General features: G+C 40.2%; 1 protein-coding gene across 1 annotated transcript in view; it reads left to right on the top strand.

Annotated features, from left to right (window-relative positions):
- Window positions 1-23,108, top strand: part of PKHD1 (PKHD1 ciliary IPT domain containing fibrocystin/polyductin) — a 474,729-nt gene that overhangs the window by 130,814 nt on the left and 320,807 nt on the right. The window contains exon 35 of the mRNA XM_042939031.1: window positions 13,581-13,737. Within this exon, the coding sequence (XP_042794965.1) occupies window positions 13,581-13,737 (157 nt within the window). The remainder of the gene's footprint in view (window positions 1-13,580; window positions 13,738-23,108) is intronic.

Here is a 23,108-nt window from a genome sequence, read left to right as displayed (position 1 = left end):
GAGGTATGCAAGTATAGAAAAATGCATAGTATATATAGGGTTCATCGCTATCTGCCGTATCAGGCATCCATGGGGAGTCTTGGAACGTATCCATCGTGGACGAGGGGAGACTAGTGCGTTGGAACATATATCTAAGCTTTCAGCAACCCTGAAGTAATAGAGGGACTTATGGAGAGCTTGATTTCTTCTGATGGGAAAATGGGGAAAAGAGAAGTTTCTATTTTTTAAGGGAAAACAGAGGCTACATGAATAATTAATCCTTAGCAAGTTAATGAACTGATTTCCGGCAAGGGGCTAATTCCCCCAAATTGAGAGAATTCTGCAGAAAGGCATTTTGCATGTGTTCTGAGAGGCATCATGGCCTCTGATCATTGTCCAGTATTGCTTATTGAATTAGTCCAGCATTGAATCTCTATGTAGCTGATTACTGATGCTTTAAGGCTCATTTCATAGAAGTCTTTGTGGCTTTCAAACTTCCAAGCTTTGTGGAGCTTCTTGGGTGATAACTGTGTGTATGGATTGTTTGGTACTTGCCAAGCGTTCTGGATTTTCTGCCTTTAAAGACACATAATAAGGAAAGTTTTTCAAATGTTTATATAAACTTAGGTGTATATGTTATAAGCCCATGTTTATATGTTATGTGCATTGTGTACAATGAATTCCAGGTGACTGTAAAGCAAATGATTAAAGTCCATTTTTTTCTATCTGGAAATTATATTGAGCTTGATGAATCTTTGAAAAGGCTTTGAAACATTTTTGCTTTATGAGGTTTTTCTCTGAAGAAGAGTATGCTAGAAGGAAAATGCATACATTAATCTTATTTACCAGCAATAAAAAAATAAAATATAGATATTTTAGAAATAGCTTAATGCACACTACTTTGATATACTAAATAGAGGTAGTTGATTTTTGGATGTTTTATTTTTAATCATGGGGACATTTAGATTATGTCACCAACTGCTTGCTGCTATCCATACCGATAACTGACATATGAAAATTTGGAAAAATAAAACACAGATATTTTTCCATCATGTCAAATGGCATGTGGTTTTGATCCTGAGAGTGGAGGGTTTCCATCAGACTGCCCTATCTGAAATCTCCGGGTCTATTTCCTCCTTTGCCTGGACTGCTGTTACTGGTAGTTGGTGTTATTCAATTATCTCTACATTTTACCTTGGTGTTTACCTCTAATGTCACTCAAGTCAGTAGATGATTCATTGCATCTGGAGCCAATAAGCAGAGTTTGGCAGAAAAGGGACAGTGTGTGGCGGATGTGTTTGGAGTAAAGGGAACACTGCACTTGAAACTGGGCTCTAAGAGCTTAGAAATCTAATTATCCATTCATGGGTACAGGGGTAGGTACCACAATGCCTGGTCCATAGTGAGCACCCAGTGAATGTTCTCAAAGATGATGGCAATGATTTTAATCAGCACAATCTGTATATATAAAAAAGGCATCTGTACCATAGTGCCCAGGAGATTTCCCCAAATTCTAGATACTCGCGATCTCATCCCAGCTCTGAAACACATTATTTCATCTTTCTCCTTCCTCAAGTAGGACTGATAATTTTGTGATATTAGCCTTAAAATGTATAACCTTTTGCATCATTAAATACCAGGCAATACATGCACGAATGCTCTAAGATAAAACATGATGCTATTTTGATATCAGGAGAGCTAAAAACCTAAGTTAACATTCCCTTTGTCTTCCCCAAAAAGTATATTAATCCTACCCTGAAGACTAAAGGATGAGGGAAAAGGTATTTAATCAAGACCAGTGAAGATACCAGATACCGAATGGATCTGTCTGGTTTCTGAGCTTGGTTTTACCCAGCAAGGCAGTGTCTTTTTTTTTTTTTTTTCTTTTTTCAGTGAGGGAATAAAAAGTCATCCTCTTTTGTCCTAAGGAAGAAACGTAAGCCAAAGAGTAGTGCTATCAGAGCCAATTATATTCAAATACTATTCTCAGAAGTAGAGTCAGAATATAGACTTTTAATATTCTTAGTATCTCCCAAAGGGCACACATTTTGGATCAGGAAAGTTTTGTATTTCTTCATCTTAAAGACAAAGAGGTTGTGAAGACAGCATTTGCTGGCGTTTGCTGTTTATCTTCAGTAGTCTTAGCTCTTCCTGAACAAATGGAAGGTCTCTATAGGTCTTAATTTAAACTTATTGGAATTGTAAATTTAAAAAATTCTATGTTTCATGTCCTGGGTGTGTGTGTGTGTGGGGGGGTCACTTAAGCAGTGAGAGAACAAGCTGGCCATTGGCCAACACTGCCATCCCAACTTGGTGTGTTATCCACTCTTTTGAGCAGTGAGTTCAGTGAAGTGGGGGAAACCCAGGTGCAAACAAATGAAAAGAATTTCAGGAGATGTATAGTGGCATATTCATTTTCTATTGCTGCATTGCATAACAAATAACCACAGTCTCTGTGATTTAGAACAATGCCTACTTATTATTTCACCGTTTCTCTGGGTTGGAAGTCTGGGCACAGAGTAGCTGGGTTCTCTGCTCCCAGTTTCCTGAGGCTGAAATTAAGGATTCAGCCTTGCTACATTCTTATCTGGAGCTCAAGGTCTTTCTGCAGGTTGTTGGCAGAAGTCCGTTCCTTTCAACCGCAAGACTCAGTCCTCATTTGCATGTTGGCTGTTGGCCAAGGACCATTTTCAGGTCCTAGAGGCTACTCTTGCTTCCCAGTCACAAGGTCCTCTTCATGATATGGCAGTTTGCTCCTTCAAGGCCAGTGGAGTGATCTATCTTTTAAGGGCTCTCCTGATAGTTTGAAGCCCATCTCCTTCCTTCACCCTTGCCAAAACCTAATCGTGGAAGTGATATCCCATTGTACTCACCAACTCTCTACTGAAGGAGAGGGGATTGTGCTGAGCTTGTACACCAAGGTGCAGGAATTCTGGGGAGCACCTCAGGATTCTTCTTTAATACAGATAGTATGCTTGAATTTGGGGATTTGAGAAGGTCTCTAGACATGCTTTTGTGAAAGCCAAGGTTCTCCTGGCACTGCAGTGATGTATTCCATGTCTTCTTGGACTACTATTTCACCTAGTCCTCGACTCTCCCAGAGTACTAAGTAATGGGCCCAGTCTGGGTAATTTCTATTCTTGGAGACTTCAATGAGACTATTAATTCCAGCTTCCTGCGAGGGGTTCAGGTCTTGGGTTGCCTCCCAGGAACTTCATGAGATGATCTGTACTTTTAGTAGAATATCCATCTCTATAGTCAGTATTTCTCAAAGTAGGGCATGTCTGATGTGAACAAGAAGGCTCAGCTTTGTCTGGTTCTGATCCAAATGTAAGGAATAGCTGTGAAATAACTTCAGACCCAGAAATGTGCCTAGTCAATTCCTTGCTGTCTGTGAGCTGTGGGCACAGCTCTTCCAAAGAGATGGGAAAAGGAGAAAGTGGGAGGGAACCACAAAGGGGACCCAATTTGTTTGTGTTAATCAGAGATCTACCCACTTTCCTAATTGATTGTTCACTACAAAGTAGCTTGATGCTTCTTTAGCCTGGGAGCTAAATGTAATCAACTTTTGTTTGTTTCTGTAAAATTTTTTTTTCTTTCTGCCCTTAAGGAGATCATTATTTCTATTGTATGAAGATGGTAGCCCAAACATTAAAAGTAATTAGAGCAGATGGCAGTGAATACTTCTATTGTAAAATACACTGATGCTTATAAATGGGCTTTCATTATCTGGCTTCCTTCTTTCCCCTCTGCCACCACATATTCATTTTGTTTCCCTTCAGGTATAAAGGGGAGGAAAAAAAGAAAAGGAGGGGAGAAAAGGTTCCCCTGGTGTATGAAACTGAGGAGCTGTCAAAGGTTCATAGCAGGGAAAGTGTACTCCCGTGTATTCAATCACTGAAATTAAGTGTTTTCAAAGGCGGTGCAGTCATGGGTCCATTGCATGGGGAAATAACGTACTGTAGTCCATCACTTAAAATGTTAACCTTGTCTCTTACTAGTGACTGGGAACAGAAACACATGCTCTGTTCTCGCTGGTTAAATGGCAGTGTGTCAGCTCTGTGGAAAAGGCTAGCATGTATCTGTCAATCTTCTGATTTGGCTCTATGTGTGTATGTGTGCATTGGCATGTGTGTGTGGCGTGCACACACACACACACACACACACACATACACACTTGCTCACACTTTTACTTGCATTTATGTAGCCTTCAGAGAACTGGTTTATTGCTTATTGGAAAATGAGGAGAATCGAACCAGTTTCCAGTATTTCGATGTATATTCTTTACTAAGATGTTTTTGCTTGCCAGTCCCCAAACTCTGTAGTATACTTATTTATTTTTAATTATAGAAAGTTTCATTTTGAACATATTTAAATATTGACACAGTATATAGATGTACTGTACTGAGCATATTACAGGTGCTTTGACAATATCAATCCTTATTTCTATAGTGACAGTATGAATTGGAACATACCAGGAGTCAGCAAACTTTTTCTATAAAGATACAGATAGTAAATAATTTAGATTCTGTGAACAATATAGTCACAAACTCAAAAAGCTGTAAACAATATGTAAATGAATAGCCAGAGCCATGTTCCAATTAAAATGTATTTGTCTAAACAGTGGGTAGACTGGATGTAAGCTGTAGTTTGCTGACCCTGTTATATACTACTGAATATTTTACATGATTCTTTTCTCTGTGGCATCTAAAGAACTTGAAACCTTTTTGCAGTGGGAAAAACAAACATCCCACTGCGTCGGCAGGAAGGTTATAGAGTCGTGTGCTCTTGCTTCTTTCAGACCACCACCCTGCCCACCCGCCTTGCTGACCCAGTGGCATTCTACGCATGCTCCTTCTTTAGGTCTTCTCCAGATAGCCTCTGGTTCTCACTCCACTCCTCCTCACACTCCACTTTATCACAGGCACAGTCCCTGATGGCTGGATATAAAATAACTCCTTCCACCCTGGCACTTCTGATACTCTTCACCCTGTTTTTTCTCCTCCTCCTCCTCCTTCCTCCTCCTTCTCCTGCTTCCTCCCCCTTCCTCCTCCTCCTCCTCCTCCTTCCTCCTCCATCCTCCATCCTCCATCCTCCATCCTCCTCCATCCTCCATCCTCCATCCTCCATCCTCCATCCTCCTCCATCCTCCATCCTCCTCCATCCTCCATCCTCCATCCTCCTCCATCCTCCATCCTCCTCCATCCTCCATCCTCCTCCATCCTCCTCCATCCTCCTCCATCCTCCTCCATCCTCCTCCATCCTCCTCCATCCTCCTCCATCCTCCTCCTTCCTTCTCCTGCTTCTTCCCCCTTCCTCCTCCTCCTCCTCCTCCTCCTCCATCCTCCTCCTTCCTTCTCCTGCTTCTTCCCCCTTCCTCCTCCTCCTCCTCCTCCTCCTTCCTCCTCCATCCTCCTCCTTCCTCCTCCATCCTCCTCCTTCCTCCTCCATCCTCCTCCTTCCTCCTCCATCCTCCTCCTTCCTCCTCCATCCTCCTCCTTCCTCCTCCATCCTCCTCCTTCCTCCTCCATCCTCCTCCTTCCTTCTCCTGCTTCTTCCCCCTTCCTCCTCCTCCTCCTCCTCCTCCTCCTTCCTCCTCCATCCTCCTCCTTCCTCCTCCATCCTCCTCCTTCCTCCTCCATCCTCCTCCTTCCTCCTCCATCCTCCTCCTTCCTCCTCCTTCCTCCTCCATCCTCCTCCTTCCTCCTCCATCCTCCTCCTTCCTCCTCCTTCTCCTTCTTCCTCCTTCTCCTTCCTCCTCCTTCTCCTTCCTCCTCCTTCTCCTTCCTCCTCCTTCTCCTTCCTCCTCCTTCTCCTTCCTCCTCCTTCTCCTTCCTCCTCCTTCTCCTTCCTCCTCCTTCTCCTGCTTCTTCCCCCTTCCTCCTCCTCCTCCTTCCTCCTTCCTCCTCCTTCCTCCTCCTTCCTCTTTCTTCCTCTTTCTTCCTCTTTCTTCCTCCTCCTTCCTCTTTTTCCTCCTCCTCCTCCTCCTCATCTTTCAGAGCACATTATTCATTTTGTATATTTAACTTTATCTTCCTAAAATATAAGCTCCATGAGGTCACGGATTTGTTTTGTTTTGTGCCTACATCAGTCTCTGGTGGGCAATGGGTGCTCCATAAATATTTGTTGAATCTAGGGCTCCACCTGCTCCATAGTTCCAGGCAAGAAGGCTGAAGAGAGACTGGGATTATTCACTGGGGTTATTTCTGTTAGGTGCATGCAAAAATGGTTAGCTATTATTAATTGTTAAAATTCAAAAAATTGTAAATTCAAAGTGGAGAGGGTACTATGTATGTTTTTCAGTTGAGAAAATTTAGTGATAATGTAAGTAAAATAACTAGCAGTGTGCCTGGGACATGAGACGCATGCAAGGATTTGTAACTATCATTGTCATTATTATTTCTATGGCAAGTGGAACGATCTTCAAGTTTGTAATTCAGAAGAGACATTGTAAGAGGAGATGTGAAGATTAACATGAAAGAAAAGATAAAGAGAGGCTCTGTAAATTTGTTCTGTTTGCAGACTCTAATAGTCCCCTGAAGCTCAAAAGTGTGAAAATAACTTATATGTAAGAAGCATTAAGTTAATACCAATATTTCTTGTGAAATAATGGGGTATAGGATATGTGTAGAACTGAGAGGTAAACTAGTAAATAGTCTAGTTTTCTAACAGGTACAATGGGTAAATTTGAACTGGGTGCAATTCTGGCAAAAGGTATTGTTGCCATGGCTTTGAGTAGTCAATGTGCCGGATGGTGTGCAAGGACTTTCTTATGTTATCTCATAATCATGAAGGGTGTATAAGCACCAAGAAAAGAAAGTGATCACTTAGAGCCAGCATGAGCTCAGTAAGAACAAATTATGCCAAACTAATTTAATTTCCTTTTTGTCCCTAAGGAGTTATTAAATTATAGGTCAGGGGCTCTATTTGTAATCCTGGATTTGTGGATGGTTGACTTTTGTAAAATAAGCATTTTTTGTTTCATAATCAGCTGAAATAATCTCAGCCCATGTTAATTTATCTGCAGTGTTCAGATTAAAAAAGAAGAAGAAGAAGAAAAGGGGATTAATAAACTGGATTTTACCTATAAGGCAGTCTCCACCTGGGTCAGGCAGCTACTCTGTTGAACTCTCATGGTGCCTTGTTTATCCCTTTAGTTATTATACTTTATATTAATTGTATGGCTATTTGTCTTTTTCTCAATGATAATATGAGAACCTTAAGAAGAAGGATAAGGTCACATGTACCTGGAAGAGATGACTTCACATCAGGTCATATGTAAAAGTTTTGGGATTTTAATTGGGTAACCAGTTTAATATCACCCAACATTATAATACAATTATTAAAATAGCCAAGACTATTAGTTGGGAAAGCAAATGTTATTTAATAAATGATGTGAAGAAAGTTAATTATTTGTGGGGGGGGGGAAACAAAGAAAAATGGGAAACTTCTCACCAACATAAATTCCAAATTCTTTGAGGCTTAACATACAGATATAAAGCCCTACAAATCAAGAACACATAAATGATGTTTATGTCAGAATGAAAGAAGGGTGTCCTATACATAAAATAAGAGGACATCATGAGAGAAAATAGAAATAAATTTGTTTTTATAAAAATTAAAAATATTTCTATGTGAAATAGCATTGAAAAAAATTTGCAGCTTAAATTTTTTTTAATGTTTATGTATTTTTGAGAGAGACAGAGCATGAATGGGGGAGGAGCTGAGAGAAAGAGAGGTAGACACAGAATCTGAAGCAGGCCCCAGGCTCTTAGGTGTCAGCATAGAGCCCCACGTGGAGCTCGAACACACGAACCGCGAGATCATGACCTGAGCTGAAGTCAGATACTTAATTGATTGAGCCACCCAGGTGCCCCCCAAATTTGCGGCTTTATATCTGATAATTTCAGTTATTAAAATGATACTTTACATGATGGCATAGTTATGGGCGCTGGGGTATCTCAGCTTATCTTTAGCTTAGGTAATGATCACATAGTTTGTGAGTTCAAGCTCTGCGTTGGGCACTGTGCTGACAGCTCAGAGCCTGGAGCCTGCTTCGGATTCTGTGTCTTCCTCTCTCTCTGCCCCTCCCCCGCTCATGCACTGATTCTCTCTCTCTCAAAAATAAATAAACATTAAAAAAGTTAAATGATGGCATAGTGATTAGGAGCCTTAATGAGAGCTGACCATTCATTCAAATATATTTTTGGGGTGCCTAGTACATACCAGGCATTGGAGGAACTGGGGATATAGCAGAAACTCAAGAAGCTCTTGTGAAGCTTACATTTTGTTGGTGGTTGGCAGAGTATAAACAAACATACATGTTTCGGTGATAATAAATACTTTGGAGAAAATGAAGAAGGGTCAGGGGTAGAGAGAGTGTTGGTCACAGGGACCTGTTTTGTCCTATTTCCAAAGCTTACATGCTCAAGAAGGCATTCTGGTAAGGTGTCAGAACAGTTCTTCCTTGTCTTTGTCATCCAGGAGACACTGACTGGAGAGATTTCCCTCCTCTGTCTCCTCCAGCACCCCAGCTTAGCACATTTGCTCACAGATAGGTCTCTGCTCTGCTTGGTGCTCAAGCTTGCTGATCAATGACTTCTTTCAAGATGACTCTGGTGGTGTTGCAAGTACATTTAAGGTGACATGTAAGATTTGCAGACACTGCACATTTCCCGAAGTTCAGAGAAGTGCTGACATGCTGTAAGAAGAAAACAAATTGCATAAGCTTCCTAGCTGAGGCAGGGAAGTTTGTGCCTATATATATGTGTGTGTGTGTGCGCGTGCGTGTGTACGTGTGTGTATGTGTGCATACACACATACACACACGTACACACGCACGCATGCACATATATATAGGCATAAACGTATATGTATATATTTTATTTTATTTTTATCTTTTGGTTTATTTTGGGTTATATGAGCTGAGGTAAAAGATGAGGGTGAATTCTGGATAGTTCTTAAATCTCTATTTCCACCTCCACCCTATAGGCCTGTGAGGAAAAAATTTTTTTAAGTGGATATTAACATTTATTTATTTTTGACAGAGAGAGCGCGAGTGGGGAAAGGGCAGAGAGAGAGAGGGAGACACAGAATCCAAAGCAGGCTCCAGGCTCTGAGCTGTCATCACAGAGCCCAACGTAGGGCTAGAACTCACCAGCGGTGAGATCATGACCTGGGCCGAAGTTGGACGTTTAACCGACTGAGCCACCCAGGCGCCCCGGAAATGGTTTTGTTCATTTGCAGGATGGGAATGAGTGATTGGCTTATCTCAAAGAAGAAAACTAAAGCTAATGGCTGAGCATGTCAGGAACAATAGTGGAAGAAACTTAGTATATTAGGTGGAGGTGAAAACTGCTTTGACCAATAGGCGGAGCTGGTGACACAAAACGTGGTTTTCACCAAAAACGCTGTGTTGGCATCAATTGAGAGACTTTCAGATATATTGACAAGATGTCTTTTAAAATGCCCTTAGCAGGGGCGCCTGGGTGGCTCAGTTGGTTAAGACTCCGACTCTTGATTTTGGCTCAGGTCATGATCTTGTAGTTAGTGGGACTGAGCCCCATGTGGGGCTCTGGGCTGGTGGCATAGTGGAGCCCACTTGGGATTCTCCTTTCTGTCTCTGCTCCTCCCCTGCTCTCACTCTCTCTCTCAAAAATAAAGAAACGTTTTTAAATGCTCTTAGAATTCTTTTTTGCTTGATTGGATCAAAGTGATAGTGATGAGAAAGTGTGCCAGTCTCACGGTTTAATGGAGTGTTGCCCTGGTAGTCACAGGGCTGACACTGACACGGGGAATGACACTACCAGTGTGTCGCCTCTGAAAATGTCAAGAGCTAAAATTGTGTGTTTGTAATTACGGGTTCACTGACAACTTGCAAGTATGGCGATACATTTCTACTTCCCCAGGTAGCTGGTACATAGTTGAGGTTGCATTAATTTTTTATTTTTATTTTATTATGTCTTTTATTTGAGAGAGAGAGAGAGAGAGCGCAATCAGGGAAGAGGTGGAGAGAGAGGGAGGGAGAGAGAGAAAGAGAAAGAGAAAGGATCTTAAGCAGGTTCCATGCTCAGCGCAGACCTTGATGCGGGGCTTAGAGCTTGATGCAGGGCTCAATCCAAGATTCCACAGCCCTCGGATCATGACTTGGGATCATGAGTCAGAAGCTCAACTGACTGAACCACCCAGGTGCCCCGAGGCTGCATTAACTCTTTAGAGCTTTTAGTATTTAGTCACTGTTTTGTACTGTACCATGAATCATCAACAAAAATTTATACATCTCAAGATACCATTATTATATTAAAGAGTAGTTTGGCACAAGGAAGCTTAGGTCTCTTGAAACTTAATGCTTAACATTTATGTTCATTTGAGGTATACCACACTAGAGAAACTGAAGGTAAATGAAAAAAAATGACAGAAGATTTCACAGGGAGAAGGGAATCTGTGTCTTGGGTTTTGATTTAGATACACTCATCATCATTCGGTTTAAGTTCGAATAGAGCTTGAAAATGCAGAAAGGATTGTGAAGGAATGTGAGTGAAACCCAATGGATGCCAAACCCATGGGGTACAGATTTTTAAGTATTTTAGTTTCCACCTATTTGTTTAACTATTGTATCAGGAAGGTGGTTGCACTCATGTGCATGTGTGTTTATGTGTGTGTATAACATCTGTAAATGCATGTATGGGATTAGGAGTTCACTTAGAAATGATTCACTTGGGAAATTATCCCCTCGAGTTCCATTGAGCACTTACTATGTCAGATACTTTTTAGGGGTGGGGCGATACACAAAGTCTTTGCTTTCATTTGAGTAAGCTCAATAGATGATAAATACACATGGAATGAAAGCTCTCATACCAGAATTAAGCAGTGATGGGGAGAGGGAGTTATTGGAGGTGCTATTTTATTAAAGAGGTAGGGTAGGAGGTGTTATTTGCTCAGAGGCCTGAATGAAGTAGGAGAGTGAGCCAGCAGAGATTTTGAGGAAGAGTGTTCCAGGGGAGGCCAAGGTGAGTGAAATGGCCTGAATTGGGAGCTTTCTCTGTATCAATTCCATCTGTTTTTACCACTGCGGCCTTTGACACATCATTTAAACTCTTTGAGCCTTTGTTTCCTCAACTGTGAGGAGGAAATAACAATATTTAACCTTTCCACTTGCCAAGTTGGGGTTTAGTGTAGCAATTTTTGAAGGTTGACAGGCCAGGCCAAGATTTTATAACACATGGAAGGTAGCTAGTGTATGTATATACAGGGTCTTCAGAGCAAGAGAGAAAGTTATCTTAAAAGTTCACTTGGAGGTAGATAACAGATATCAGTGATAATTGGAAGTATTATGATGTTCTCAAATTAATTAATGCAAGAGACCATGGAATTGCTTTCCTTTGACTCCCTCACATACCTAATTAATGTTTAATTGTTCCAGATCTTTCCACTGTCAAAGTCATGAGCCTCTTTTTCTTGTTGTTCTGTAGGTGGGGTATAGATCTGACCACTAGGTTAATGTCTCAGGAAGAGTTATGTTGTTGAATCCTTCAAACTCATTAGAGCTCATCCACACCCCAATCTTGTCCAGCTTGCTGGCCTTCCTTAAGACCCTGTGCTTTAGGGACTGGTTTGAAGGAAGTGTCCAGGTTCCTTTTTGGGATGTATCTTCCTTCCCTCTAGCCCTTGCCCTAAATTCATCCTCAAACTTTGATGCAGAAGTTGTTATCTGAGGGATCATTAAAATGATGGTTCCCTGGGCCCCACCTCCTAAGCTTCTGATTCCATCATGGTGGCACTGAGGGTCTCTGTACCTCAAACTGTTCTAAGCTGAGAAACTCCCTTTAAAATGAAGAGATAGGATTTCTCTAGAGTTTTTCCATTTCTGATCTTCTAGGAACCTAGTTAGGCTTATTCAAAAGTTCTTTTAGAGTGGACTTCCAGCCAATGTGACCAATAATCTAGTTCATCTTCTCTACAGTTGACTTTACTGTCTTTATTCAGTTTAGCCTCTCCCACCTTTTCACCACTTTTTTCCATTTCAGTTTCCTCCTATTCACCTCCCTCTCCTTTTTTTAGATTTGATGGGAATGAATTAAGGGATTCTAAGAACATATAATGTATAGCCTGTAAGGACCACTTTGTGTAATTTTACTTCCCTTTGCCTAACTTCAGTGTGAAATCAGTAAAGAGCTAAAATTCTTTCCTACTTTCTGAGTCTACAGGTGGCCATTATGGGGATATAGTTCATACGACTTACAAAGATGCTCATGTATAGCCCCTTCTTTTCATGGTGCTAGTGCTGCTTATCCATCTCTTAAATTGGGAGGAGTCATGAACTTTTTTCTCTTTTGTAGGTGTAGAGAATAAAAAAAAAACACTGCTTCTCCTTATCCCAAAGGCTTGTTGGCAATTGAGTTGGGTATACAACTCAAGACTATTGAGTTGGGGGGTCAGTACACTCTCCTGGAAAACCTATTGGCTATTCTGGCTACACACTTTTCCATTTTCTCTCTCAGAAATACTCCAGGGTACTATTCTCTGTGTAGGTGTAGTTATTGGTATTATAAACATGCCTTCCCTTCTTAATGATCTTCTCCCATCTGCTTCTAACACCTCACAAGAGGACTTTCTAGGCAGTTCTTTTATAGGAACCCAGGCTTCATATTTGGTGAGAATCTGGGCGGGAACAAGTGTGTGGAAAGAGGCAGACACATGTATGTACTACCTCGAGGGAAATACCTTCTCTATTCTGATTTTATTATACTTATCATAATTATAGTCCCATAACTGCACAAGATATTTAGACATGTTCTTGGCCTCTTACATGAGCTGAATACTGCTTTCTGTGGTTTTTTACATTCCTTTTTTTGAAAAACATGTGACTTCAGTGTGACCATAAATTAAAAGAAAAGCCAACAGTTCTGTGAGGGAGACTGGAGGCTGAGTGGGAAGGGGGTTCTTCTTTATCTGGGCCCTCTCAGCCTCGCTCCCTGCCCATCACTCACTCAAGCGTTCTGGGCTATCCTCTGAAGTCAGTGGGCATTTCATTTATGCATTTTGTTTTCAGCACTGATGCACCAGGCATAGAGGGAAAGGCAACAACAATATCAAAAAGACACAGAGTGGGAGGCTGGACTTGGAAAGAGGAATGTTCCTATAAAACAAGGACCCTTGGCAGTAGAGCCAATGAAAAATGATACCAATTACATAAAGCAAAATGCCACCCATCAAGCAGAACATTTTAATTCTCTCGATTCCAGGATATTTATGACTTTTTGTTCAAGACTCAATACATGTCTATAAAAATAAAAAATGGAATCGACCCTTCTATTCAGTAGAAAGGGACTTGTCCTGGAGAAAAATAAAAGGTAAGAAAACATGAGCAGCACCACAGTGTTGGAGAATTCCAGTGGCCAACACAGAGACATTTCAAGTGTAACTTTGCCCCTTCTGTATTTATCCCTTTTTGAGTTAGTCAAGAGAGGGTGACTAATTTTATCGAGACGTTTAACGTTACATGCAAATTAATTTTAGTTTAAGAGATTTCCATTTAGATTGATCCTCCATACTATTATGCTTTAAACCAAACAAAATAAAACATTGAAACTGTTTTCCAGGGCAACTTTTCCTTTCAGTTCTGCCTGAGATGGTCAAGGGCTTACAGTTGGTTTCCTGAGAGAGTGCCACAAGATGGCGACAATGTCACAGTGGAGAATGGCCAATTGCTACTGCTTGACACCAACACAAGCATCCTCAGCTTCCTGCACGTTAAAGGTTTGTGGAGTTTGGAGATCAGTGGTGGCATGACCATATATAATTCTTTCATTTTGGGGGCAGGAGGGAGGGGAACTTTTTGGATAAGTTCCAACACTTGGTTGAGAATTTATTCTGGGAACAAATTGAGATTTTAATGTAAAAGGAAGAAGTGGTCAGAGTGTTCAAAACGAAGGCCCTTTCTTTTGACTCTTCTAAGCACAGAGCTTAATTATTTTATTTTTTCAAATAAAAGAAGGTTAACAATGTTACCAAAGAATATGCCTCTTTATTCAGGCACTTTGTAGTCATGCTTGTCCAGGGAAGCCCCCACAATATAGCAAAATGCTCTGAAAGTGGTTAATGTTGCTGCCTTTGAAATTCCCTGCCAAGAAAGCAATGTCTTCCTGCTCTCACCCTGTTGTGGTTTTGACTTCCTGGTCCCCTGGAAAGTCATATAAATAGGCTTCCTTATTGAAAATCTGGCCACATAGCTCTAGGGTCTGGGAAGTTGGATGAGAATTCAAATTTCAACTTCTCCACCACATCACCAAATGACTAAGTCACTTATTTCACCTCTTGGAGCATTTGTTTCCTTATCTGTTAAATGAGAATAAAAATCATTGCCTACTTCAGTGGCTGATAATAAGGAATGGTTATCAAAGTGACTGTCTTCATTGGCAAATGAAAATAGCTTTGGAAATGTGATTAGTTATGGGTAGCTATAAAACTCTGCCCTAAAACATTACTCTTTATAAAAAAATATGTCTAACACTTACAAGGGCATTTGTTCTTGTTAAAGTAAGAGCATGGGGGAAAATAAAGGGAAAATAAAATATTCTGAAGGGGATAAACTAATGTAATATGGATATCTGTCTCTTATGGATGGAATCAGGTTTCTGATTAGGCATTTCACATTCTATATTTTGGAAGGGGTGTGTGTGTGTGTGTGTGTGTGTGTGTTTCTGATATCGAGGAGGAAGTGTTCAGGCAAATCAGTTAATTTGTATCCTTTAGCAAAAATTGTCTGTCAGCTTAGGTTATTGACCTGTCTTTGTGTGTGTGTGTGTGTGTGTGTGTGTGTGTGTATGACCAGTGGCTTTGGGGAATGCTGACTTATTGATGGACATCAACTACCTAAGGACTAGCAATGACAAAGGAAAATTTTAGACTTAGAATCTCAGGTTAAAAATGTTCTTTGTAGGGGCTCCTTGGTGGCTCAGTCACTTAAGCATCCAACTTTGACTCAGATCATGATCTTACGGTTCGTGAGTTCGAGCTCTGCATCAGGTTTTGTTCTGATAACATGGATCCTGTATATGTCTGTCTGTCTCTCAAAAATAAATAAATATTTAAAAAGTGTTCTTTATAGACCTTTAACCAGGAGTCAAATGCTGCTGAAGGATGAGATGACCTTTAGGCTCTCAAGGGTCTTTGCCTTATATTGATATTATTTGGGAGAACTTTTCCAGCTAAAAGTCTAGCTCAACTGAGTCTCTAGATGCTCCATTAGTTCCAGGTAAATGTTCAATCAAGCAATGGTGCGATAGGGCCAGAGACTGAAGATGGAGAAGAGGCATCAGAAAGTAAAGGGTAAGAGAAAGGCAGTGGCATGTGGAATATACACTTGATTTCTTACTCTTGGAGAGTTCAACATCTGAATAATGCAAATAGTTGTCTCAACCTGTCACCTTTTAAAAGTGGCTTTTATTAATACTCCTGGTCCAGGCAATATATTTCAATCTGAATTTACTTGGAATAAGTGAGCTAGATTCAGAGGAGTAAACTCTTATCCTGTGGAGAGGGAGAGGGAGTTATCTGAAGGATCCCCTCTTTCTCCTGGAGAGTAGGGCCATTGGTAAGAATGTGAGGGTAAGTAGTGGACACCGGTTTCTGTACAAATAGGTGCAGAGAGCAGGGTTGCCTGGAATGAAACTGAGATTTTTATCATACATAGATGGGTCATAGCTTCTAGAAAGAATGATAACAGGGAAGCCACACAGATCAAATTTGATTCAACCATGCCTTCTGGATACTTGTTAAGTGGCCTAGGAATTTGTACGAGGTATGAGAAAAAGTGAAGACTAATACTTAACGTGAATAAATGTGCATTATCACTAGAGAAGCTAATTAGAGAGAAAATACAAAAGAGTAAAATTTCTTTTTAAAAAAATTTTTTTTACATTTTTATTTATTTTTGAGAGAGAGAGAGAGAGAGGCGCACAAGGGGGGAGGGGCAGAGAGAGAATGAGACACAGAATCCGAAGCAGGCTCCAGGCTCTAAGCTGTCAGCACAGAGCCTGATGTGGGGCTCGAACTCACAAACTGTGAGATCATGACCTGAGCTGAAGTCGGATGCTTAACCGACTGAGCCACCTAGGCACCTCAAAAGAGTAAAATTTCTAATTCTAAAATATGTGTTGCAAGCAGTAAGGCAGAATACTCCAGAGGAGTGGGTATCAAGAATGTAAGATTAGGATTGGGTGGTAGGAGGTGAAGACCCTATCATTTATGTCTGAGATAAGTTTTGACCATTCATATACACAAAGAATCCATCTTGCTTATTGGAACTGTTCATGTTCAGTGACTCAGGCTCCAAACCTTGGAAACATCCTAGACTTATTTCTGTTTCTCACATCCCATGACCAATACATCAGTGAATCTTGTCTGGACTTTGACTTGTGTCTCATAGATCAACACATCCATTGGTACCAATCTAGTTCTAAGCAACATAATTTTTGGCTGGGACCATTTCAAATGGCCCTGTAATCGATTCCCCTGTTTCTGATTCTTTGTCTTCCTTAGTAGCAGACGCCCCATTTTTGTTTGGGGCAACAAAGTATCCAGCCAAAATGCTACATTTCCTGGCCTCCATTTTAGTTAGACATAGCCTTGTGGCTTAGAGCCAATCAAGGAGATATAAGGGGAGGTGTGGTACAGGGTATCTGGAAAGTTCCTAAAGTAGAGTTGACCCATTCGGATGCATGCCCTATTTGTCCTTGCTTCTTCCTCTTCTTTGCTTCTTGGAATGTAAATATAATAGCTACGTTTTCAGCTGCCATCTTGGACAATGAGGTGATTCATTCAGAATGGGGAAGCAGAAAGATGGAAGAAACTCAGGATCCTGATGATTTTGGAGTTGCAGTAGTAACACTGCAACTGGGACTGTTCACCTCTGAAGTTATTTCATGATTGAAGAACAAGACTTCATGTGTTTAAGTCATTGGTGTTTGACTCTTATGCCATATGCTAAAGTAACCCCCCAACAGTTTATTGTACACATCCTTTAAAAATATGTCAGGTCTTATACTTCTTTCCTCTAACACCCTCCAGTGTCTTCTCATTTCATTAGGAATAATCTAAACTTACTGTTATCAAACTTCTGGTCCCTTCATTGACCGGTCTTCCTCATTCATTCTGTTTCAGCTCTTCTATAAACATACCAGGTGTACACATACCTCACACCTTTGCCCAAAATGTCTTTTGCCTGGAATACTCTTCCTCCAGGTATGCATGTGGCTGGCTCACTTATTTTGTTTGTTCTCTGAGACAATATCAACTTATTAGAGAGGCCTTGATGGTCATCTTTTCAGAAATTGCAACCACTTCTTACTATTCTCTTTCCTTTTATTTTGCTTTACCTTCTTCATAACAATTTATCCTCACATATTATAAATTTACTTGTTGGTTCATAGTCTGCTTCCTCTGCTAGCATAACCTCCAAAAGGCAAATGACTTCACCAATCTATTTAATACTGTCTCTTCAGTGTGTAGGATACTGAGTATGTGTTGATGGTTGAATGAAACCATGTGCTTATGGTTGATGGACAGCTAAAATGCAGAGTTCAGATCCTGTATGAAATTTAAAAAGCATAATTTTTAAACTCTTGCTTTCTTAATTATCACTTTTCCTAACTTTTATTGTCTTTAGTTGTTCTTACATATATAGGTATATATGTATGCATAGGTACATATGTAAACACACATGTATATATGCACACATATATACACATAAATATATATATTTACATACATATACCTATATATAAGTGTATGCCACTGTGAATTGTGAGAAATATAAAATCCATTGGTAAGTTATTTTTCTGTTTCTAAAAGGCATTCGGAACTGGTGAAGGACTCCAACTCTCAAAAATCTGGTTGCTAGTATTGCTCTAAACCTATAATATCTTCTCTTGACTATACAGTGTGTGAAAGTACTTGAGGGATAATAAAAAGTTTATTCAAATATAAGATTGAATCATCATCATCAACAGTAATTCAGTCTCTGAATCTGTTACTCTCTTTTCCCTTTTTAAAAAATGTTAATTTATTTTGAGAGAGAGAGCCAGACACCCAAGTGGGGGAGGGATAGAGAGAGAGGGAGAGAGAGAGAAAGTCCCAAGCAGGCTCCACACTGTCAGTGTATAGCCCGACACAAAGCTCGATCCCACAAACCGTGAGATCATGACCTGGGTCGAAATCAAGAGTTAGACGCTTAACTGACTGAACCATCTCAGCACCCCTGTCTCTCTTTCTCATACCCATTCATGGTATCATAAAAATAGCTGAGTGGAGTTTTCTTTCGGTTTCTGATATCATCTATAGGCCAAGATAAAGCATGAAAAGTTTCAAGCCAGAAATAATCTTTTCAAAGATTTTAACAAACAAAATAAAAAGTATCACTGGTGGAGGCACTTTCTCCTCCATTCCCACATTACAAAGGTGACATTCTACGTGAAGAATATATATACTTTAAGAAAACGATTAGTGTTACATAAAAGTGAAATTAGATCACCTAACAACTATATTTAGAACTACTTTATGAAAATATTGCATCTTCTATGTTATTTTTCCATACATGGAAGCCAGCATTCTAATATGTAGAAGACTAGGTAGGCCCCTACAACAGGAAAACTAATACAGTACCTCTACATATGGCCCTCAAGAGTCTTGAATTCTCTGTGCCTTACTTGTATTTCCATCTGTAAAATAGAATTGATAGTCTTTTCTTATTAGTACAACTTAGAGAGGAAGATTATACATTTCTTTGAGGCAAAATTTTAGCCATTATTTATGATGCTATATGTACTGATTCCTGAACTTTATTAAAAAGTGGCACATTGTTTTTGTGACCATAAGAGTGTAAGCTATATTTATTACATTTTGAGTTAATTAACAAAATATTCAGAACTTTCATTTACTTACCATCTCTACTTCTCCCTTCCATTTCTCCCTCTTTTTTAGATTGATTTTTAGGAGGTACTATTAAACACAAAAGAGAATTAACCCAATCAATTAATACTAATGAGCTGGGATGGAAATAGGCATATTGCCTTGATTTAATTAATTATATTTTTTGTTCTTTTATGTTAAGATGCCCGACGGCCATAAGCATCGCTGAATTAAAATTTATTATTTTATCCCAAGTAATTATGATGAGCCATAATAACAAAGGAGGGATGTTACCCTCTTGTCAGAGCCGTTATGCATCCTGGACAAGGATCTTGAGTGTGCAGTCTCTAGTTGGAGAAACATTCATATTTTCTGAATGAAGCAATGAATTTCTCTCACTTCTGATGGCCAGGCAGTTTGACATAAAGTGGCCTAGAAATAATGATTAAGAAAGGGTCAGTGGGGGAATGAAACCCATCTTCCCTTGGTTTTGGGCTTTCAGAAGGAAGACATTTCAGTTTCTTCCTACTTACAATGCCATCCCTTTAAAATGCTTGAGCAGAAACTTATTTCTAGTCTCTGTTGCTGCTTAACAGTGCACTGGTCTCCTTTAATGTGATTTTCTATTTCTTGGTCTACTGGTGTATACCAAAGCAGTTAAATGCTTAGCAGGCTTTTGGGCCAGAGAAAACAGTCTGAATCTGGTTTTTGCTTCTTACTAGTCCTGTGACCTTGGGCAAGTTGCATAACCTCCATAAACCTCACATTTCTCCTCATTAGGGTCATGGCTGTTATAATGACAGCAACAGTAACAATGATGACTATCATTTACTTGTTTGCTATTGTGTGGCAAGTCTACAAAGTATTGTGCAACTCAGATGGGTGTTTTGACTATTACATGAGGGAATGTTTGTAAAGCCCTCAGCACAGGGCTTGGTCCAGAGTAAACACCCAATTAATAGTTTTTGTTTTGTTTTGTTTTGTTTTGTTTTCCGGACTGATGGGGATAACAGAAGAGATGGCTGAAATATCAGGCCTGAGTTGCAATTTTATTTACAGATAGTGGCTGCTTCTATATACAAAGCAAACTGGATTACTGAAAGAATTAGGTTGGTAATAAGGACGTTGTATTGCTTTTGCCTCTGTTATCTTCAGAATACATGTTGAAGTGCTTTTCTTTCTATGGCAGGAGAGGGAAAGATACAGAAATGGCAGGAGCAGAGTCTGTCCATTTGGTTGTCTCCATTTTCCTTGTTATTTTGACTTAATGGAAGTGTGTTTTTCTGGTGCTGTTCAGAATATGGTCTTGTTTTCTCTGATTTTTTTGTGGTCTACAGTTTTGAAGGTACTGAGATCTCTTTAGTATATTTGGGATTTCTGTGGTATGCAAATGAATATTCTTGGCTCATTGAGATGAGCTATCTTCTCTTGATCCACTATCAAGTTCTTTGCGGAATTTCTTCATCCCTGGAAAGGATTTGAGGATTTCAGAGTGAGGTTTTTGGTGCTGTACCCAGCACAGCCTTTTTTTTTTTTTTTTAAATTTTTTTTTTTTTTTAACGTTTGTTTATTTTTGAGACAGAGAGAGACAGAGCATGAACAGGGGAGGGGCAGAGAGAGGGAGACACAGAATCCGAAACAGGCTCCAGGCTCTGTGCTGTCAGCACAGAGCCCGACGCGGGGCTCGAGCTCACGGACTGTGAGATCATGACCTGAGCCGAAGTCGGACGCTTAACCGACCAAGCCACCCAGGCACCCCAGCACAGCCTTTTTTTAATCCTCAGGATTCTACACTTTGTTCCTTGTAGTGAGCACCCAATCAGCCTCAGTTTCACTAGGTGCGGGCTTCGGGTAATGCTTTACCAGTGTTGTGATCTGGGAATGCCATGAGGCAGGACTGCCCTGGGACATAGCTTGTGGTTTCCGTGTGCATTCGCTCTCTGTGAGTCACTGGGCAGATTACCCAGTGCCTATAATTTCGACCTCACAGATATCAGCATGGATTTAAAATCTAACCGCAGGCAGGCTGGAGTTTTGATAAAAATGAAATATTCTGCATTAATATTTCCTTCTTTCTTAAGTGTATAATATATTGGTCAACATGAGAAGGTTATTTGGGCTGGTAAAATTTGTTACAAATTGGTATGCTTAAAGTAATTAAAAGTTGGTGGAAAAAGGAGATTGACTCTTCTCCAAGCTGAAACATAGCTACTCTTCAAGGCAGGGGATGGGATAATTATGTGTACACAGCGCAGCAAGTTTGACTTATTGCAGTTTGGTCAGGAAACCGAGGGCCTGAGTTCAAATTTGAGGGAGCCACAGATTCTCCTTTAGCTTGGAGTAAGGTGCTGGTCCTCAAATCAATGCAGAAAATGGAATTGATGGTGACTCTTTTCCCTTTGTTAGGAGGGAAGTGCAATAAAGGAGTTAATGTGCTTTCTTCCCACTTTTCCAATCATGGTGCTCCAGAATGGGCTGAGTTTTGCAGTAGTCAAAAGAGGAAGCCTCGTGAAGATGTCAGTATCCAGAAAGAAATAATCTGACGTTTTTGGGTTTTTTAAAAAAATGTTTTATTTATCTTTGAGAGAGAGCAAGTGAGGGCACAAGCAGGAGAGAGGGGGGACAGAGGATCCGAAGCCGACTCAGTGTTGGCAGCAATGAAACCAACATGGGGCTCAAAACTCTTGAACCATGAGATCATGACCTGAGCTGAAGTCGGATGCTCAACCAACTGAGCCACCCAGGCACCCCAGACCTGCCTTTTTGAAACCCACCCTGAATCCCCTTTACCTTGTGTGTCTCCATATATTAGTCTTTTGCTGGTGACTACATATTTAATATTAGGGTGTGTTTTTTAATTCCCTCTACCTTTGGAGAATGGGTGATATAGGTTATACACTTAAGAAAGTAGGATCCAGGTCTGTTTTTGCTCACTGTTGTATAGTGAGAACATTACATCTTCAGGCACGTAGTAGGTATTCAAATAATTGTTGAATGAGTGAACTAATGAATGAATTTCTGACCTAAAGAGGCAGATTAACGTCAGTTGTGGATTTCTCTGTAATCAGAGTCCTTCCTGGTATTCTCAAATGTTAGTGGATTAGTCCAGACAGTGACCAATTTCATTTACTATTTGTGTATCAGGAGATCAGAGACAAAGGCTTTTTACCGTGGGGGACACTTGGCTCTGAAACCCCTTATTTTTCCCAATCAGACAATGACTTACATTATTTACCTCCAGAGAACAGTCCCAGACACGCTTGATTAGCCTTAAATGAAAGATAAGCCATAGCTATGAGAAAGGACATGCTTTCAATAGATGGGCAGACAGACAGATAGATAGATATTAAACAATTTACAGTTTTGTGTCTTGACAACTTGAATGTTATAACATGAAAAATGCTATCGAAAGGGACCAGTCCCTTCCTAGCACAGAAGCTGTAATATTTTCAGTAATGAAAGATAAATATTTCAAACTTTCTTACTTAAAAGCCTTCACTGACTTTCCATTAGCCTTTAAAATCAAGCCTAAACTCCTTAATATGGCTTATAGGGTCCTTCAGGGTTTGATCTCTCCTTACCTCTTTTTAAAAAAATTTTTTAAAAAATGTTTATTCATCTTTGAGAGACAGAGTGTGAGTAGGGGAGGAGTAGAGAGAGAAGGAGACATAGAATCTGAAACAGGCTCCAGGCTCTGAGCTGTCCGCACAGAGCCCGACACAGGGCTTGAACCTACGAATCATGAGATCATGACCTGAGCTGAAGTCAGATGCTTTACCAACTGAGCCACTCAGACACCCATCTCCTTAAGTGTTTACCTCATTTTTTTGATTAATGTTTTCCATATCCTCTTTATCAAGGTCAAAAGCAGAACTGGAAATCTGGGATGCTTATGTACCCAGGATTCTTACACATATAAAAATCAGAGACTAAGCATTTCATTACTTTTATTTCTCATGTACTGTAATATTCCTGAGGGTCAGGAAAAGGTAGGAGTTATCATTTTTTAAATAAATAAATACTATGAGGAAACAACTGTGATCTTTCACTTGTGAAGTTATTATGCTATAGCCAAATTATATTCACAATAGTCAGAGAACAATTAGACCTGGAGCCTTTTGAACTGCTTTGAGAAATGTATCAAGTTGGAAGGCTATTAAAAAATGTGATTGGGGGTGCCTGTGTGGCTCACTCGGTTAAGCATCTGATTTCAGCTCAGG

This window comes from Panthera leo, chromosome B2, assembly GCF_018350215.1.
Source record: "Panthera leo isolate Ple1 chromosome B2, P.leo_Ple1_pat1.1, whole genome shotgun sequence".
Lineage (NCBI taxonomy): Eukaryota > Metazoa > Chordata > Mammalia > Carnivora > Felidae > Panthera > Panthera leo.
The sequence above is the reverse complement of the archived record's forward strand: the minus strand, read 5'-3'. Positions and strand labels throughout refer to the sequence as shown.